Source organism: Salvelinus sp. IW2-2015, linkage group LG18 (assembly GCF_002910315.2).
Source record: "Salvelinus sp. IW2-2015 linkage group LG18, ASM291031v2, whole genome shotgun sequence".
NCBI lineage: Eukaryota > Metazoa > Chordata > Actinopteri > Salmoniformes > Salmonidae > Salvelinus > Salvelinus sp. IW2-2015.
The window spans coordinates 38,288,157-38,308,849 of record NC_036858.1 but is presented as its reverse complement, the minus strand read 5'-3'; the positions used below and the strand labels follow the sequence as shown (position 1 = coordinate 38,308,849).

The 20,693-nt window shown below is 40.9% G+C and overlaps 1 protein-coding gene across 1 annotated transcript in view; it reads right to left on the bottom strand.

Moving 5' to 3' along the window:
• LOC111977924 (protocadherin-15-like) overlaps positions 1–20,693 on the bottom strand; it is a 280,873-nt gene that overhangs the window by 167,509 nt on the left and 92,671 nt on the right. Inside the window, exons 8-12 of the mRNA XM_070448498.1 lie at positions 15,884–16,054; positions 12,040–12,148; positions 11,755–11,867; positions 8,273–8,479; positions 642–776 (exon numbers count right to left, since the gene is read on the bottom strand). Of these exons, the coding sequence (XP_070304599.1) occupies positions 642–776; positions 8,273–8,479; positions 11,755–11,867; positions 12,040–12,148; positions 15,884–16,054 (735 nt within the window). The remainder of the gene's footprint in view (positions 1–641; positions 777–8,272; positions 8,480–11,754; positions 11,868–12,039; positions 12,149–15,883; positions 16,055–20,693) is intronic.

Sequence of the window (20,693 nt, the reverse complement as noted above, 5' to 3'; positions counted from 1 at the left end):
ATATTACACTTTATATACATCACAGAAGACTGAAAAATAACAAAACTGTTTGACAGAGAAACACCTTTTTTTCATTGTTCATATATATTTTGTAATTATTATAAAAAATATATGAATAATATTCCACCCATGACGCCAAACGGGGCGCTTTTGGTCATTGACTGCAAGAAAGGGCTACACTGGAGGAAGATTCCTTTGAGGGACGTTGATTCTTGGGGAGGGCGATGGAGTGAAACACATCAGACACGAGAGAGCAGTTTTAACTTCAATGACGTGCTGCCTTTCATAAGTATGGATCTTTCTAATGTCAGTAAGGCAACAATCAAAGCCTCTCAACAGAGGCATAATAAGCATACTATTGATGAAACCCTTCAAAGGCAATATCTGCATATCATTACTACAGTGTATTATCACTGCAACAAGTCCATGTACACACACACACACACACACACACACACACACACACACACACACACACACACACACACACACACACACACACACACACCACTACAACCACCATCACGGATGGGTGTACACTGGGACCTCAGGTTGCGAGATCCAAAAGAGCTAATTCCATCTCCAAAGGGTTCCAAAGGTTACTTGGTAATATGTGTGGATGAGGTTGGATCGAGGCCTACCGTGAAGGTGTAGGTCATCTGCTTCTCTCTGTCCACGGGTTTGAGCAGTCTGAGGTAGCGGGTGATGCCGGTCGGGGTTATGTCAAAGATGGTGCTCAAGTCGTCCAGAGTCACTGTCACCAGGGGGTCTTTGCTCTACAAAAAGTAAAGCCATCGGAGAGAAGAATGTTACCACGGTGACATGACTTTACTCAAGTCTGCAGCCATGCCACTGAGGAAAAACTATGAGATACAAAACAAGTCAGCCTGCTGACAAAGACAACATAGTACTGAGAATACAGTACTGAGAAAATGGGAAGGCTTTGAGGAAATTCTAAGAAATCCTATGATTCTATACCCCCGCACTACAATTGTACGTTTTTCATTGTGGCTCTGGCCACAAGGTACAGTATACAGTATGTGAAAGATTACAAAAACCTAGGCGTTTCTCAGCATACTCTACTATATAGTAGAGCCATTTGAAAGTATAACATTGTGTATAATTGTTTATGTGAACGCTCATGTGCCTTAATATCAATCTTGTATGTGATCTGTAAATATGAATATAAAATGGAGTAGGCCTAGGGAGTTATGTGGCCTACAAGTGAGTACCCATAGCTAGATAATAAAAACACTTCAATAGTGTTATATAACTTCCCAAACAAATCAACTTCCTTTTCTGTTGGTACAAGGGAGATTGAAGTAGGCTTGGGTTGTTAGGGTGATTCATGTCAGTCAATAAGGGCCTGCCTGTCTTCTAAACATCCATGCTTCTTTGCCCATTGATCTGTTTTAGAGCTGCAAATGGCAGTGTATTCTTAATCTAACCCTGCTGAGAGAGAGAGAGAGAGAGAGAGAGAGAGAGAGAGAGAGAGAGAGAGAGAGAGAGAGAGAGAAGCCGGCTGTGGGGGAGGTTATTGTGTTAGGTGTCATCTGAGGAAATTATGAATACATTCTTTTCAACATCATCAACACAAAGATAAATCGTCGTGACAAAAACACAAACAGAGTGGAGCAAATTGTATCCTGGTGTGTGTATCCTGGTGTGTATATCCTGGTGTGTCTCATTGTTTGTTTTCGTCCGTTTAAATGCTGTTGAGTTGCTTAGAAAACCCATTCCTGTCAGCGCCTGTTTGAAATTGTGAGCGTTTCAGAATCATCACCTCAACACACACACACACATGTTTGTTTTACTGTCCTTGTGGGGGACCAAACGATTGATTCCAATTCAAAATCCTATTTTCCCCTAACTGCTAACCTAACCCTTAACCTAACCCTAACCTGAACCCCTAACTCTGAACCTCCCCCCAACTCTTAACCTTAAACATAATCCCTAATCCTAATTCTAACCCTAAACCTAACCCCTAAGCCTAAAATAGCCTTTTTCCTTGTGGGGACTTGTGAAATGTTCCCACTTGTCCGAAATGTCCCTGTTTTACTATCCTTGTGAGTACTTCTGCACCCCACAAGGATAGTAAAACCGAAGAAACACACACACACATACACACACATTGAATGTACTCAATGTATTGTGTGATCTGCGTATTTACTCACTAAAGCATTTTTTTTTTTACTTGACTAGAAAAACAAACACACATGGCAAAATACAAACGCATTAGACTTGTCTATGAAGAAAGGGATCATTGGAGGGAAACAAAGTCACGCATCTGAAAGAATTGAAAGAGGTTTGAACACACACCATGCAGTAGAGTAAAACCTAAAGGCAAACTTTTAGTCATCACAGCACCAAAAAACACTATATTCCCTACAGGTGGCCAGGTACAACAAATACATGACCTGTTTGAACCATGTACAACAAATAGACAAAGCAGCAACAGTGATAATACAGTAGTGGTACCTGGAGAAGTGGGTATACTAAAATGTTGCTAAAAAAATTCCAAACGGCCCGCCATGCGAAGGAATGACGCCTTGTGTGTAGAATTCGATGAGAAACAGTGAGATGTACTCTGAATGACCTACAGTAAAATGATAAATCCCATATTCGTATTTCACAGTCAGCCCGACCCAAGCTGTACTGTGCAAGTAGGCTAATAAATTAGTAGGCCTACAATTTTAAAAGATAAAAGAGGTTGTCTACTGAGTCAGAAATTCACAGGATTGGATGTTCTACGTCCACAACAATACTTAAATCAGGAGACCACTTTGAGGAATGGGAAGAATCTAAGACATTTTGTTTGTGTAGTTACCTTTTAATTCAAGTATGCAGTCACCTAGCACTGTTGTTTTGTTATCAGTGTTTCTGTAGTGCACATGAAAAGAAATGGCCACTGGAATGATGCAAATAATCCAGATATCATTCTGCCAGGTAGGCATAGGCTACTTTGTAGCTAGTTACATTCAATTGAGGTTCAATTGAGCTTTTTGGGGAAAGCCTTTCCATCTACCAGAATATGGTTAGGCCTATCAGCATTTATATTTTCCTTTTCCTTCATTGTTTGAAACGCGGACGTTTTACTTCATATTATGAGGCATGCCAAGTCAAAATCCATCCATAGAAATGTTGAGGGAAATATGTTGAGGGAAACACTTCCTCAGATCTGGTCCGTCAGCCATATTAATTGATCAGAAAGTATTCACACCCTTATTTTACCAGGTATGCTGACTAAGAACACATTTTCATTTACAGTAACGACCTGGGGAATAGTGACAGGGGAGAGGAGCCAATTAGAAGCTGGGGATGATTAGTTTGCCATGATGGTATGAGGGTCAGATTGGGAATTTAGCCAACACCCCTACTATTATGATAATTGTCTTGGGATCGTTAATGAACACAAAGAATTAGGACACCCATTTAACATCCAATCGAAAGCCCAGCACCTTTACACAGGGCAATGTCCCCAATCACTGTCCTGGGGCATTGGGATGTTGTTGTTTTTTTGTCAGAGGAAAGAGTCCCTCCTACTGGACCATCAACACCACTTCCAGCAGCATATGTTCTCCCATCCAACGACCAACCAGGGTCAAACCTGCTTAGCTTCAAAGGCAAGCCAACAGTGGGATGCAGGGTGGTGTGCTGCAGGCAGTACCCAACACATACAATTATCTGTAAGGTCCCTCAGTCGAGCAGTGAATTTCAACCACAAAGACCATGGAGGTTTTCCAATGGCTTGCAAAGAAGGACACCTTTGGTAGATGGATATTTTTTTTTTTTTTTTTTAAGACATTGAATATCCTTTGAGTATGGGGAAGTTATTAATTACACATTGGATGGTGTACCAATACATCCAGTTACTAAAAAGATACAGGTGTCCTACCTAATTCAGTTGCTGGAGAGGAAGGAAACCGCTGAGGGGTTTCACCATGAGGCCAATGGTAACTTAAAACAGTTACAGAGTTTAATGGCTGTGATGGGAGAAAACTGAGGATGGATCAACAACATTGTAGTTACTCTACAATACTAACCTAATTGACATAGTGAAAAGAAGGAAGCCCACACAGAATAAAAATATTCCAAAACATGCATCCTGTTTGCAACAAGGCACTAAAGTAAAACTGCAAAGAATGTGGCAAAGCAATCAACTTTCTGTCCGGAATACAAAGTGTTATGTTTGGGGCTAATCCAATCCAACACATTGCTCACCGCTCTCCATATTTTCAACCATAGTGTTGGCTCCATCATGTTATGGAAATGCTTGTAATCTGGGGAGTTTTTCAAGATAAAAAAATTACGGAATGGAGCTAAGTACAGGCAAAACTCTAGGGGAAAACATGGTTCAGTCTGCTTTACACCAGACACTGGGAGAGGAATTTACCTTTCAGCAGGACAATAACCTAAAACACATGGCCAAATCTACATTGGAGTTGCTTACTAAGAGAGTGAATGTTCCTGATTGGCTAAATTACAGTTATGACTTAAATCTACTTGAAATCTATGGCAAGATCTGAAAATGGTTCTCTAGCAATGATCAATAATCAATTTGACAGATCTTTTTGAAAATGGGCAAATATTGCACACTCCAGGTGTGAAAAACTCTGAGACTTACCCAGAAAGACACAGCTGTAATCACTGCCAAATGTGCTTTTAAAACATATTGACTCAGGGGAGTGAAAACTTATGTAAATTAGATATTTCTGTATTTCATTTTCCATTATTTGGCAATTATTTGGCATTATCAGGCTGTAACACAACAAAATGTGGAAATAGTCAAGGGTACGACTACCTCCACTACACTACTTTGATACTCATCAGTATGGATTAAGAAGTAAGCACATGCAATGCCAGCTGAAAAAAGGTGGGTATACAGCGTCCCCGGCACTACACCACTCTGTATGTGTGTGCACTGTCTGTACGCAGTGCATTCGTAAAGTATTCGGACCCCTTTACATTTTTCTAATTTTGTTATGTTACAGCCTTATTCTAAAATGTATTAAATCTTTTTTTTTACTCATCAATAATCACACTACCTCATAATGACAAAAATTGTACGTATGTATTAAAAATGAAAAACATGAAATATTACATTTACATAAGTTTTCAGACACTTTACTCAGTACTTTTTTGAAGCTCCTTTTGCAGCGATTACAGCCTCAAGTCTTCTTGGGTATGACGCAACAAGCTTGGCACACCTGTATTTGGGGAGTTCCTCCCATTTTTCTCTGCAAATCCTCTCAAGATGTCAGGTTAGATGGGGAGCATTGCTGCACAGCTATTTTCAGGTCTCTCCAGAGATGTTAGATCGGGTTCAAGTTCAGGCTCTGGCTGGGCCACTCAAGGACATTCAGAGACTTGTCCTGAAGCCACTCCTGCGTTGTCTTGACTGTGTTCTTAAGGTCGTGGTCCTGTTGGAAGGTGAACCTTCACCCCCGTACTGAGTGCTGAGTCCTGAGTGCTCTGGATCAGGTTTTCATCAAGGATCTCTCAACGGTACTTTGCACCGTTGATCTTTGCCTTGAACCTGACTAGTCTCCCAGGCCCTGCCGCTGAAAAACATCTGCACAGCATGATGCTGCTACCACCGAGCTTCACCGTAGGGATGGTGCCAGGTTTCCTCCAGACATGACGCTTGGCATTCATTCTGCTGGAGGTCATTTTGCAGGGCTCTGGCAGTGCACCTCCTTGCACAAAGGCGGAGGTAGCGGTCCTGCTGCTGGGTTGTTGCCCTCCTACGGCCTCCTCCACGTCTCCTGATGTACTGGCCTGTCTCCTGGTACGGGCCTCCATGCTCTGGACACTACGCTGACAGACACAGCAAACCTTTTTGCCACAGCTCGCATTGATGTTGCCATCCCTGGATGAACTGCACTACCTGAGCCACTTGTGTGGGTTGTTAGACTCCGTCTCATGCTACCACTAGAGTGAGAGCACCGCCAGCATTCAAAATGACCAAAACATCAGCCAGAAGCATAGGAACTGAGAATTGCTTGTGCTCACCACACTGCAGAATCACTCCTTCTTTGGGCGGTGTTCTGTTGCTAATTGCCTATAATTTCCACTCTTTTTCTATTCCATTTGCACACACAAGCATGTGAAATTTATTGTCAATCCAGTGTTGCTTCCTAAAGTGGACTGAGTTTGATTTCATATACAGTGGGGGAACAAGTATTTGATACACTGCCGATTTTGAAGGTTTTCCTACTTACAAAGCATGTAGAGGTCTGTAATTTTATCATAGGTACACTTCAACTGTGAGAGACGGAATCTAAACAAAAATCCAGAAAATCACATTGTATGATTTTTAAGTAATTAATTTGCATTTTATTGCATGACATAAGTATTTGATACATTCAGAAAAGCAGCAAACTTAATATTTGGACAGAAAACCTTTGTTTTGCAATTACAAAGATCATACGTTTCCTGTAGTTATTGACCAGGTTTGCACCACACTGCAGCAGGGATTTTGGCCCACTCCTCCATACATACCATTCTCCAGATCCTTCAGGTTTCGGGCTGTCGCTGGGCAATACGGACGTTCAGCTCCCTCCAAAGATTTCTATTGGGTTCAGGTCTGGAGACTGGCTAGGCCACTCCAGGACCTTGAGATGCTTCTTACGGAGCCACTCCTTAGTTGCCCTGGCTATTGTGTTTCGGTCGTTGTCATGCTGGAAGATCCAGCCACGACCCATCTTCAATGCTCTTACTGAGGGAAGGAGTTTTTGGCCAAGATCTCGCGATACATGGCCCCATCCATCCTCCCCCTCAATACGGTGCAGTCGTCCTGTCCCTTTCAGAAAAGCATCCCCAAAGAATGATGTTTCCACCTCCATGCTTCACGGTTGGGATGGTGTTCTTGGGGTTGTACTCAACCTTCTTCTTCTCCAAACACGGCGAGATGGAGTTTAGGCCAAAAAGCTCTATTTTGTCTTATCAGACCACATGACCTTCTCCCATCCTCCTCTGGGATCATCCAGATGGTCATTGGCAAACTTCAGACGGGCCTGGACATGCACTGCTTGAGCAGGGGGACCTTGCGTGCGCTGCAGGATTTCAATCCATGACAGCGCTAGTGTGTTACTAATGGTTTCTTTGAGACTGTGGTCCCAGCTCTCTTCAGGTCATTGACCAGGTCCTGCCGTGTAGTTCTGGGCTGATCCCTCACCTTCCTTATGATCATGATGCCCCACGAGGTGAGATCTTGCATGGAGCCCCAGACCGAGGGTGATTGACCGTCATCTTGAACTTCTTCCATTTTCTAATAATTGCGCCAACAGTTGTTGCCTTCTCACCACAGCTGCTTGCCTATTGTCCTGTAGCCCATCCCAGCCTTGTGCAGGTCTACAATTTTATCCCTGATGTCCTTACACAGCTCTCTGGTCTTGGCCATTGTGGAGAGATTGGAGTCTGTTTGATTGAGTGTGTGTACCAGGTGTCTTTTATACAGGTAACAAGTTCAAACAGGTGCAGTTAATACAGGTAATGAGTGGAGAACAGGAGGGCTTCTAAAAGAAAAACTAACAGGTCTGTGAGAGCCGGAATTCTTACTGGTTGGTAGGTCATCAAATACTTATGTCACGCAATAAAATGCAAATTAATTACTTAAAAATCATACAATGTGATTTTCTGGATTTTTGTTTTAGATTCCGTCTCTCACAGTTGAAGTGTACCTGTGATAAAAATTACAGACCTCTACATGCTTTGTAAGTAGGAAAACCTTCAAAATCGGCAGTGTATCAAATACTTGTTCTCCCCACTGTAAGTGTGATTGACTTGGAGTTACATTGTGTTGTTTAAGTGTTCCCTTTATTTTTTTGAGCAGTGTATATATAATTTTTTTTTGCTAAAATGTCGAAAAAAACTATTTTTGCTTTGTCATTATGGGGTATTGCTTGTAGATTGCTGAGGAAAACAATGTATTTAATCCATTTTAGAATAAGCCTATAACGTAACAGAAGTCACCACAAGAATAGTAAACAAACCAAAAATTGACGAACTAGGGACATTTTGTTACCCCCACAAGGTCAAATGCTATTTCTAGGGGGTTTAGGGTTAAGGTTAGAATTAGTGTTAGGGTTAGAATCAGGTTTAGGGTTAGGAGCTAGGGTTAGTTTTAGGGTTAGGGTTAGGTTAAAGTGTTAGGGAAAATTGGACTTTGAATGAGATTGAATTGTGTGTCCCCACAAGGTTGGTTGTACAAGATTGTTTGTGTGTGTGTTCACTTCTGTGTCTGTGTCTGTTCACACGCACATTCCCATACCTCCTCAATGTCGTTGTCCAGGGCAATGATGCCCAGGGGGGCAGTGAGGTCGGAGCTGGCAGAGATGGTGGTTCCCACTGGGGAGGACTCGCTGACGTATCCCTGGTAGGACTGGAACTGGAAGTATGGAGCCTGGTTGTTCTCATCCAGGATATCAATGATCAAGTCAGCGTACGCTGGGAGGGGGTGGCCGTTGTCCTGCTCAGCCTAAAGGAAGGAGACAAGTTTATATGTATTATGAACCTCACTGTAACATGTACTGACATGCAACTTACAACATACAGTGCCTTCAGAAAGTATTCATACCCTTTGACTTATTCCACATTTTGTTGTGGTACAGCGTGAATTCAAAATTGATTGAATTCTATTGAGCTACATTTCTTAATAAAATCAATCCCATATATTATGTTCTTACAAAAAAGGTTTTAAATTCTCTAGTACAGCCAATAACTTTCGGTTATTTGAAAACAAAATTATCTCCAAAATATAATAATAAATTTTCAATGAATGAAACCCATGTTTCACAAGGGCTACTAGCAGGACAATAGACATGATGTGGTCCTAAAACCTCCTCTCTGACATAGGGTCCAGCGGGGAAAAAAACATAAATAAATTATTCTAAATAACGTTATTTAAAAAATATTGTTATTTTTTAAACAAGCCATAGAAAGTTTGTTACAATTTCAGTTTAATCCACCAGAAAAGATAGAACAAATAATACAACAAATATTGTGGTTAAACTCAAATATAGTAAGTGATTAAAAACAAATACTTTATCAATTGGAACCTTTAATGTATTTGGACCCCAGCCTTGGCAGCAGCTAATGGGGATCCCCGATAAATACAAATACAAACTTAAAAAGGCTTGTGGTGTTTAAGGTATCCTAAATTAAATTGCACAAATATTCAGACTACAAATTCAAGTTGCTCATACTCAATACAAAAAAAATAAACAAAAGCAAAGTATTCTCATACTTTATTGATTTCAAAAAATCTTTTGACTAAATTTTGCATGAAGGCCTGCTTTATAAACTGATGGAAAGCGGTGTTGGAGGGAAAACATACAATATTATAAAATCACTGTACACAAACAATACAGGACATATGGAAAGTATTAAGACCCCTTGATCTTTTCCACATTTTTTTTTACGTTACAGCCTTATTCTAAAATTGATAAAATCATTTCCCCCCTAACAATCTACACACAATACCCAATAATGACAAAGCAAAAACATTTGTTTTACATATTTTTGCAAATGTATATATAAAAAATACAATACAGAGAAATAACTTATTTACATAAGTATTCAGACCCTTTGCTATGAGACTCGAAATTGAGCTCAGGTGCATCTTGTTTCCATTGATCATCCTTCAAATGTTTCTACAACTTAATTGGACCTCACCTGTGGTAAATTCAATTGATTGGACATGATTTGGAAAGGCACACATCTGTCTATATAAGGTCCCACAGTTGACAGTGCTTGTCAGAGCAAAAACCAAGCCATGAGGTCGAAGGAATTTTTCGTAGAGCTCCGAGACAGGGTTGTGTCGAGGCACAGATCTTCTGATGTGTACCAAAAATTATGCAGCTTTGAAAGTCCCAAAGAACACAGTGATCTCCATCATTCTTAACTTTTTAGGGCTAGGCCCCTTTTTTCTCCACTTCCTGTCTGAATGATGTGCCCAAAGTAAACCGCCTGTAGCTCAGGCCCTGATGCCAGGATATGCATATAATTGGTACCATTGAAAAGAAAACACTTTGACGTTTCTAGAAATGTTAAAATAATGTAGGAGGATATAACACAGTAGATTTGGTGGGAGAAAATCCAAAGAAAAACCACCAGATTTTGTTTTTGAGCGACCATCCTCATAGAAATTCAAGAGAAAGGTCATATTGAAAATTAGCTCACTGTGGCTAATTCCTATGGCTTCCACAGGGTGTCAGCAGTCTATGTTCAAGGTTTCAGGCTTCTAACTTCAAAAACGAATTAGAAATATCAGTTTTAGCAGAAGGACAGTCATGGTTTGTGTTGGCTATGAAGACATTATGCACCTGCTAAAATCAGTTTCCTATTGAACATACTTCTTTCCGTAAGAAATATTATAGTTTGATTACACTTTAGGGTGTCTGAGGAGTGGATAGAAATTATATTGACTTTTGAAATAAAGTTTTGACTTGTTTTGACTTGTTGAAATAAAGTTTATGGGTAGATTTTCGGATTTCTTTCTCTGCAGGTTGAACCAGTGGATTACTCAAATCGATGGCACCAACTAAACTGACTTTTTGGGATATAAAGAAGGATTTTATCTAACAAAACGACACTACATGTTACAGCTGGGGCCCTTTGGATGACAAATCAGACGAAGATTTTCAAAAAGTGAATATTTATTCGTTATTTGTGAATGTATGAAACCTGTGCCGGTGGAAAAATACTTTGATGTGGTGCACCATCCTCAAATAATTGCATGGCATGTTTTCGCTTTAATAGCTACTGTAAATCGGACATGCAGTTAGATTAACAAGAATATAAGCTTTCAGCCGATATACGACACTTATATGTACATAAATGTTTAAAACTCTCTGCACCTACAGTCACTGTTTATCACTCATTCTTCATTCTTTCCACCCACTCTCACAAACTCCATCTTGCTCTCTCTCTGTCTCTCTCTCTCCCCTCCCTCAATTAACCCTCTCTCTATCTCTCTGACTAACTTATTTCCCCATCTCTTGTTCTATTTTTTCTCCCCTTATTCTCTCTTCCTCTGTCTTTATCTGCCTATCCTCCCTCCAACCCAATCCATCTATCTGACTCATCTATATTTTTCATATTTGTCCTTGCCACCCTCTGAGAGAAAATGGCTTTTTCCAATGTGACATTAGGATCAATGACAACATTGTCCTTGGTACTGAACATTCTATAACAAGTCACAATAACTACAACTACTATGTACAAACTGTCTTTTCACTCCTCCAGGTATCTCGATGACGAAGCTCTCAATATATTTAAATGGCAGTAAGCATATTTATAAAGCGGTATCTGACAGCTAACCCAGAGCAGTCTCCTCTAGATACCAACCTCTAACTCTCTCTTTCCTTCCCTGCTGATACCTCCAGCACCAGTGAACTGGTGCTATCTCCCTCCAACCACCTCCCCCTCCACCTCTCCTCCTCCCTCGCCTGCTCCATACTCACACAAAGCACTTTTCAAACATCATCACTTATTCCTCTCCTCTGTGTACGTGGCAGCCTGCTCAGTGCTCAGGGGCTACCATTTTAAATGGAGAGAGGTTCTGGTGGGTGGATGGTAGTATGCTTTGTGCATCATAACAGGTTCTAATTCGGATTGCCTCCAGGGGCGTGATACCGTGGTTTGGGGGTGGCAGCACTACCACTAGACCAGCCCTCAAAACAAAACAAAATTCTCTGGTTGATGTTTGGTACATGATTACCTTGATTTCAGTTTGAAGGTGGATTCGCTTACCTTGATGATGATGATAAATTTGGTGTACAGGTCTCTGCTGACTGGTTTCAGGAGCAGGAGCGCTGCAGTCGTCCTGTTCAGGGAGAAGTACTCTGGGTACGTTGAGGGCTGACCTGAGGTAAAACAAAGAATGAACATTTGCTTTTTTTGTGCTTTTAGGTATGAATGTTGACCAGTGATAAAACATTAGTAATTGTAATTGGACAATAAAGGATTGAAATGAGATAGTGGGATTGATCATGCAAACATGCATGTGTGTGACTTTAAGCTCAGTGAGGAACCTACCAACCAGTATGTAGTAATGGATCTCTGGCCTTTTAGAGGGGGGCTGGATGTTCCTGTCCATGTCCACAGCTCGGATAGGTGGGATCACCTCCAGCGGGTTCAGTTCTCTCTGAAAAGGAGGCAGGGAGGAAAAAGGGGGGAGTCAGAAACCAATGAACTGTGTTAGTAGTTTGTATCGCCCATTACAATGTTAAGCCTTTATTAAATGTACAGTGCCTTCAGAAAGTATCCACACCCCATGCTTTTTTTCACATTTTGTTGTGTTACAGCCTGAATTTTGTGTCACTGGCCTACACACAATACCCCATAATGTCAAAGTGGAATTATGTTTATAGAAATGTTTACAAATGAATAAAAAAATGAACAGCTGAAATGTCTTGCGTCAATAAGTATTCAGCCCCTATGTTATGGCAAGCCTAAATAAGTTTAGGAATAACAATTTCCTTAAATCACATAATAAGTTGCATGGACTCACTCTGTGTGCAATATTAGTGTTTAGCGTGATTTTTACAACACCCTCATCTCTGTAGCCAACACATACAATTATCTGTAAGGCCCCTTAGTTGAGCGGTGCATTTCAAACACAGATTCAACCACAAAGACCAGGGAGGTTTTCCAAATCCTCGAAAAGAAGGGACAGCCCTTTGAGCATGGGTAAATTATTAATTACACATTGGATGGTGCATCAATACACCCAGTCACACAAAGATACAAGTGTCCTTCCTAACTCAGTTGCCCGAGAGGAAGGACAACGCTCAGGGATTTCACCATGAGGCAAATTATAGCTTTACTACAGAGAGTTTAATTGCTGTGATAGGACAAAACTGAAGATGGATCAACAACATTGCAGTTAATCCACAATACTAACCTAAATGAGAGTGAAAAGAAGGAAGCCTGGACAGAATACAAATATTGTCTTTGCAATAAGGCATCCTGTTTGCAATATGGCAAAAAGTAAAACTGCAACAATGTGGCAAAGAAATTCACTTTATGTTCTGAATACAAAGACTTACAGTGCATTCGGAAAGAATTCAGATCCCTTGACTTTTTCCACATTTTGTTACGTTACAGCCTTATCCTGAAATGGATTAAATAGTTTTTTCCCCTCATTCATCTACACACAATACACAATATTGACAAAGCAAAAACAGGATTTAGACATTTTTGCAGATGTATTAACATTTTAAAACTGAAATATCACATTTACATAAGTATTCAGACCCTTTACTCAGTACTTTGTTGAAGTAACTTTGGCAACGATTAAAGCCTTGAGACTTCTGCATTCTTCTCTGCAGATCCTCTCAAGCTCTGTTAGGTTGGATGGGGAGCATCGCTGCACAGCTATTTTCAGGTCTTACCAGAGATGTTCGATCAGATTCAAGTCCGGGCTCTGGCTGGACCACTCAAGGACATTCAGAGACCTGTGTGCTTAGGGTCGGTGTCCTGTTGGATGGTGAACCTTCACCCCATCTGAAGTCCTGAGCGCTTTGGAAGAGGATTTTATCAAGGATTTCTCTGTAATTTTCTCCATTCATCTTTCCCTTGACCCTGACTAGTCTCCCAGTCCTAGCCACTGAAAAACATCTCCACAGCATGATGCTGCCACCACCATGCTTCACCGTAGGGATGGTGCCAGGTTTCCTCCACACGTCACGCTTAGCATTCAGGCCAAAGAGTTCAATCTTGATTTCATCAGACCAGTGAATCTTGTTTCTCATGGTCTGGGAGTCTGTTTCCAAACTTCTTCCATTTAAGAATGATGGAGGCCACTGTGCTCTTGGGGACCTTCAATGCTGCAGACATTTTGTGGTACCCCCATCCCCCGGTCTAAGCCTCGACACAATCCTACGGACAATTCCTTCAACTTCATGGCTTCGTTTTTGTTCTGACATGCAGTGTCAACTGTTGGACCTTATATAGACAGGTGTGTTCCTTTCCAAATCATATCCAATCAATTGAATTTCCACAGGTGGAGTCCAATCAAAGTTGTAGAAACATCTCAAGGATGATCAATGGAAACAGAATGCACCTGAGCTCAACTTCGAGTCTCATAGCAAAGGGTCTGAATACTTATGTAAATAAGATATTTTGTTTTGCATTCTTTTGAAATTTGCTAAAATTTCTAAAAACATGTTGTCGCTTTGACATTATGGGGTATTGTGTGTAGATTGATGTGGAAAAGTTTTTATTTAAAACATTTTAGAATAATGCTGTAACGTAACAAAATGTGGAAAAGATCAAGGGGTCTGAATACTTTCCAAATGCACTGTAGGTGGGGTAAAGTGACAAGGCAAAAGGACCCATTTGCGACCAAGCTTTAACTTCCTAACTGATGTCTTGAGATGTGGCTAAATTATATCCACATAATTTTCTTTCCTCTTGATGCCATCTATTTTGTGAAGTGTACCAGTACCTCCGGCAATAAAGCACCCCCACAACATGATGAGGCCACCCCCGTGCTTCACGGTTGGGATAGTGTTCTTCGGCCTTTTTCCTCAAAACATAACAATGGTCATTATGACCAAACAGTTCTAATTTTGTTTCATCAGACCAGAGGACGTTTCTCCAAAAAGTACGACCTTGTCCCCATGCGCAGTTGCAAAGCGTAGTCTAGCTTCTTCATGGCGGTTTTGGAGTAGTGGCTTCTTCCTTGCTGAGCGGCCTTTCATGTTATGTCGATATAGGACTCTTTTACTCTGAATATAGATCCAGCATCTTCACAATGTTATTTGCTGTTGTTCTGAGATTGATTAGCATTTTTCGCACCAAAGTACGTTCATCTCTAGGAGACAGAACGCGTCTCCTTCCTGAGCGGTATGACGGATGCGTGGTCCCATGGTGTTTGTACTTGCGTACTATTGTTTATACAGATGAACGTAGTACCTTCAGGTGTTTGGAAATTGCTCCCAAGGATGAACCAGATTTGTGTAGGTCTACAATTATTTTTCTGAAGTCTTGGCTGATTTCTTTTGATTTTCCCATGATCTCAAGTAGAGGCACTGAGTTTGAAGGTAGGCCTTGAAATGCATCCACAGGTACACCTCCAATTGACTCAAATGATGTCAAATGATTAGCCTATCAGAAGCTTCTCTGACATAATTTTCTGGAATTTTCCAAGCTGTTGAAAGACACTGTCAACTTAGTGTATGTAAACTTCTGACCCACTGGAATTGTGATACAGTGAATTATAAGTGAAATGATCTGTCTGTAAACAATTGTTGGAAAAATTACTTGGTGTCATGCACAAAGTAGATGTCCTAACTGACCTTCCAAAACTATAGTTTATTAACAAGAAGTTTGTGGAGTGGTTGAAAAACTAGTTTTAATGACTCCAAACTAAGTGTACGTAAACTTTCGACTTCAACTGTAGGTCCTGGGTGGCAGGGAGTTCGGCCCCAACTTGACAGAGCTTGAATAATCTTTAAAAGAATAAATGGGCAAACTAATTTAGGTTCTCCATGACAAAGGGGTTGAATACTTATTGACTGAAGACATTTCAGCTTTTCATTCATAATTAAATTTGTATTTCTAACAACATAATTCCACTTTGACTTTATGGGGTATTGTGTGTATTCCAGTGACACAAAATATGAATTTAAAATATGAATTTTAAATTCAGGCTTCTAAAAGTCAAGGGGTATGAATACTTCCTGAAGGCACTGTAAGTTCCCAAGTCAAACTTTAGTGGCTCATCCTCTCTGTCTGTTGCTGGGATTTGCCTACGGTAAAACACAGGAGATGAGAGGTTGCAGTTGCACACAAACAAACACTTGCACTCAATCACTTCCTGTTCCCCTACACACGCACAAAGCCAACAGTACACCCCTCACAGTGTGGTTCATACCGGTTGGGTGAACTCTGGTATGGTGATGCGGTAGGTGAGGGGGTTGCAGTCATGGGTGTTATTGACCAAGACACAGGGCAGGAACATAGGCCCCAGGTCATCTCCATCCAGAACGTCTATGGTCAACGTGGCCGTAGTAGTCCGCCTGTTGGCATCGTACAGGGCACGGTCCTATCGGACGGAAGTCAACATCGTTACTTACCAAAGCCATGAATGAACAACACTTTAAAATATAATCAATATAAATGAATCAATCAATCATGAGACCAATTTCTCTTTTCAATTCCATGATCAACTTCATAAACTTACTGAACATTTAGGTGGAGAAATACATTTCATCATCACTTACCTCTACTTCAAATATCAATTGTAACAACCCCTCCTCATTTTTCCTACGTTTAAAATGAGTCTTTACCATCTTAAAAGACACTCGGAGATATTCGACATATCAAGGCATCAGATTCTAGACAGCATTGTGTACAGTTATCTTTTTCAAGGACACCAATATACAGACAGTACACAAACGCACATGCACACGAGACATTATAAAAGTAATCTGAGCAGCACTTCACATTGTCACAATAATTGAACCCTGACATAAGCAGCAGAGGTCCAATTGATGCCATGTCCTTCTCCCTCTAAACTCTTCTGACATTGGTAAAGGAAAGATGAAATCTCCGGGAGCAGCTTAGGCCCCTGTCATCCATATTTACTGGGGAAACAAAGCAAATAAATCCCTTTCCTCTGTTCCTCTTTCTATTAGTCTGTCTGTCTCTGTGACATTCTGTCTTCTCTCTATCTCAATCCCTTTTTCCTCTCTTCATTTTCTTCTTCTTCTCCTGTGTAATCATACTGTCAAAATCAAATCAAATTTTATTTGTCACATGCGCCGAATACAAAAGGTGTAGACCTTACAGTGAAATGCTTACTTACAAGCCCTTAACCAACAATGCAGTTTTAAGAAATACCTGAAAAAAGTAAGATAAAATAACAAATAATTAAAGAGCAGCAGTAAAAATAACAATAGTGGGGCTATATATACAGTGGGTAACAACAGATCAAGATCAATGTGCGGGGGCACCGGTGTCGAAGTAATTGAGGTAATATTTACGTAGGTAGAGTTATTAAAGTGACAATGCATAAGAAATAACAGAATAGCAGTAGCGTAGGTAGTCTGGGTTGACATTTGATTAGATGTTCAGGAATCTTATGGCTTGGGGTAGAAGCTGTTTAGAGGCCTTTTGGACACAGACTTTGCGTTCTGGTACCGCTTGCCGTGCGGTAGCAGAGAGAACAGTCTATGACTAGGGTGGCTGGAGTCTTTGACAATTTTTAGGACCTTCCTCTAACACCGCCTGGTAAAGAGGTCTTGGAGAGCAGGAAGCTTGGCCCCAGTGATGCATTAGGCCGTACGCACTACCCTCTGTAGTGCCTTGCGGTCGGAGGCCGAGCCGTTGCCATACCAGGCAGTGATGCAACCTGTCAGGATGTTCTCGATGGTGCAGCTGTAAAACCTTTTGAGGATCCGAGGACCCATGCCTTAATATTTTCAGTCTCCTGAGGGGGAATAGGTTTTGTCGTCCCTCTTCACGACTGTCTTGGTGTGCTTGGATCATGTTAGTTTGTTGGTGATGTGGACGCCAAGGAACTTGAAGCTCTCAACCTGCTCCACAACAGCCCTGTCGATGAGAATGGGGGTGTGCTCGGTGCTCCTTTTACTGTAGTCCACAATCATCTCCTTTGTCTTGATCACGTTGAGGGAGAGGTTGTTGTCCTTGCACCAAAATGTGGGAGCCCATCTGCTCATGATGTCTCTATTTCTCAATGCTTGACGTGACATTATGACACCAGGCATAGTAAATTCAATCAGATGTATCCCATCAAAGGGATGCTGACAAAAAGGGGGTTAGATCTGAAGTCAGTGGTCTCCATCACCACAGATGGAGCTCCAGCCATGATAGGAAGAGGGAGGGGACTGGTTGCACGTTTGAAAGAGGACCACCCTGACTTGAATCATATCTGTCCTGTGTCTTGGAAAATAGTATTCTGAGGTAATGAAAACAATGATGAAACTGATTAACTTTTTGAGAGCAACACAGTCTGTTACGAGGCATTCTGAGGCATACTACTGCACAACAGTTGGCTCAGCAAATACAGGGTTTTGGAACGCATTAGGGCCATACAGGAGTAAATCAAAGCTTTCTTATCAGAGCAAAATAGTGACAAGGCAACTCAGTTTTCTGAGTTTTTGGAAGTTGAGTAGAAGATGGAAACAGTTGTATTTTTGACAGACATTGCATCACACCTTAATCAACTGAATGTTAAGCTGCAGAGACGGGACAACACAGTGTGTGATATAACATCAGTCCAGGCTTTACAGAAGAAATGTGAGGTTTTCAAGAATGATCTCCAGGGAGAACTTGTCCACTTCCCCAATCTTCTGGTGTAAACACAGGGAGACAAAGTTGTTTCCAACCATGATGATTTCACCCAGAAGCTGATGGATAACTTCAAGGCTCGCTTTGATAACTTCACTGTTAGAAGAGAACTGCTGCTGCTCATCCAGAACCTCTTCTTGGTCACAAACATGACAAAGTTGTCAAAAGAAGCAAAACAGATCTTCAGATGGGTAGGTTTTGCATCACTGCAAATGGAGTTGATTGAGCTGCAAGAAAATGTGGCTTTGAAGGAGCAGGCTGGTGATTGTGACCCTGTCACTTTCTGGCGGAAGATGGTGCCTGCAACTTGTTCCACTCCCATACTGTGAACAATAACTCCTTGTGCCTTTTCTAGAACATGACATAGCTTTAGATGGTCACATTGGATAACTGCCTTCACTTGTCTCAGTGTTGAGTTCCATCTTGTGTTGACAGTGGCAGGGATGTCTCCCAAATTCAGCCTAAAACACCTCTTTGAATGTTGTGCTTGTATGCAGCAGTGAGCTGATTTTTGATAACTTTGAAAGAGAAGGAGTTATCATTTTTGTTTCTTTCAAGCCATCTCCTACCACCGGCTGGAGAGTGTGGGCAAAACACTGCAAGCGGTGTAGGCTTGTACACAATCGCCCAACCTTAACACACACACACACCCTCTCTGTGTGTGGTTACAGTAGGCTTACGTATGTCAATGGTTTTAGGAAAAGCAGTAACCTGCCTAGCCAGTTGTAGCTCAATCTTAGGTGCATTGATCATGTTCCCGCACTGACTGACTGTGTGGAGGCTCATTGATTTAACGTTACGTTAGCCTACATGCTACACTAGTAAAGCTATATATAGATGTCGACTATATTAGCCACGACCTACCGTTCTTTGTGTAGCTTCAAATGTCGAACAAAGTTTGAAGTTGTTACGCCTCTGTCTGTAATTTTTTCCCCGCATGTTTTGCAAGTTGCAATAATTTTTCTGTTGCCTACAGCGTAGTCTTTATATCCGAAAATAATAATTTTGGCTATCATCTTTCCAAGGGCTCCGTCTGAATTCATCTGCCGACGTTACTCTGCACTGCCAAGCGTAACTTTTTCTCCGCTGGCACAATTTGATTGACTGCTGTCCGATTCAAACAGTAATCCGTTAAATGAAGAGTTGATGCGCTGCACACTTTTTTTAATAGCATATTGTTTTTTATATATTTGGGCTTGGGGAGGGTATCAACTCAGTTCGATTCAAAAGGCTCAAGTCCAAGTTAAGTCACGAGTCATTGGTGTTAAAGTCAAAGTCGAGTTGCAAGTCTTTTTTGATTTTGTCAAGTTGAGTCTAAAATCATCATATTTGTGACTCAAGTCCAAGTCATGTGACTCGAGTCCACACCTCTGACTTACAGTATATGTTAAGCTAGTCTATTTATAATACAGCCATAATGTATGTATTCTTATGCCATTATTTAACAGTCTACTTTAATTAAATGCTCTGTTTACTCATTGCTGTGTATCTTTGTTTCCTCTGTAGAACCATAAACATTTACAACATTTCCATGAAACATCATAAACTTCATCCCTGGATTGCAAAAATATTTTTTATAGAAGATGATTAAGGCCAGCAATGTACAACCATCAAAATAGTTTAATAACTCAGAAGCAAGTATAATTATGCCACTTCTATTCCATAACTAGACATATTTGTCCGTCAAGCAATTCATTCAAAACAGTCAAATAATCAAAGCTTCTAGAGGCTGATGCCTTCATTTATGGATAAACAGTTTGCAAAAGATGTACTATAATTGCAAACGTGAAATCATCTTCTTCCAATTACGTAGATTTTCCTTTGAGTAATAACAGATAGCTAACTAGTAAGGTTTTGGTTTGTTTGGTGATGGCAAACTTAAAGAAGCATCCACCAATCTAAGTAACGATCACTAATTTACCCAACTAAACGATTTGGACAAAAAGAAGTCCATAAACCAGGGGTATTTAACTACTATTTGAGAAGGTCACGTCACTCACTCAAAATTCCTAGGTGGCAAAGGTTTGGATGGATATTGTCATTCATTGGTGTAATAGCAAACCCCCACCTCGCGACCCCATGTTTTATGTATGTTTATATAGGGCCCCATGGGCACATAATCTGGCCATGTTAACTACAAGATTTAGATAGCTGGTTGGCTTAACTTACCTACCTAGCTAACATGGGCTAGTTGTTCAACTGGACACTTCTGACAGGTTAATTACATAACAAGAGGAAAACTGTCCATGCACCACCAAATGTTGTGCATTCTACTATTACAACTCATAACCGCATTACATTAAAAGCCTGGCAAAACGCCAATCCATTACCTTAGCCAGGGCAAAAAAAACTCTTTCAGAATATTATTCAAT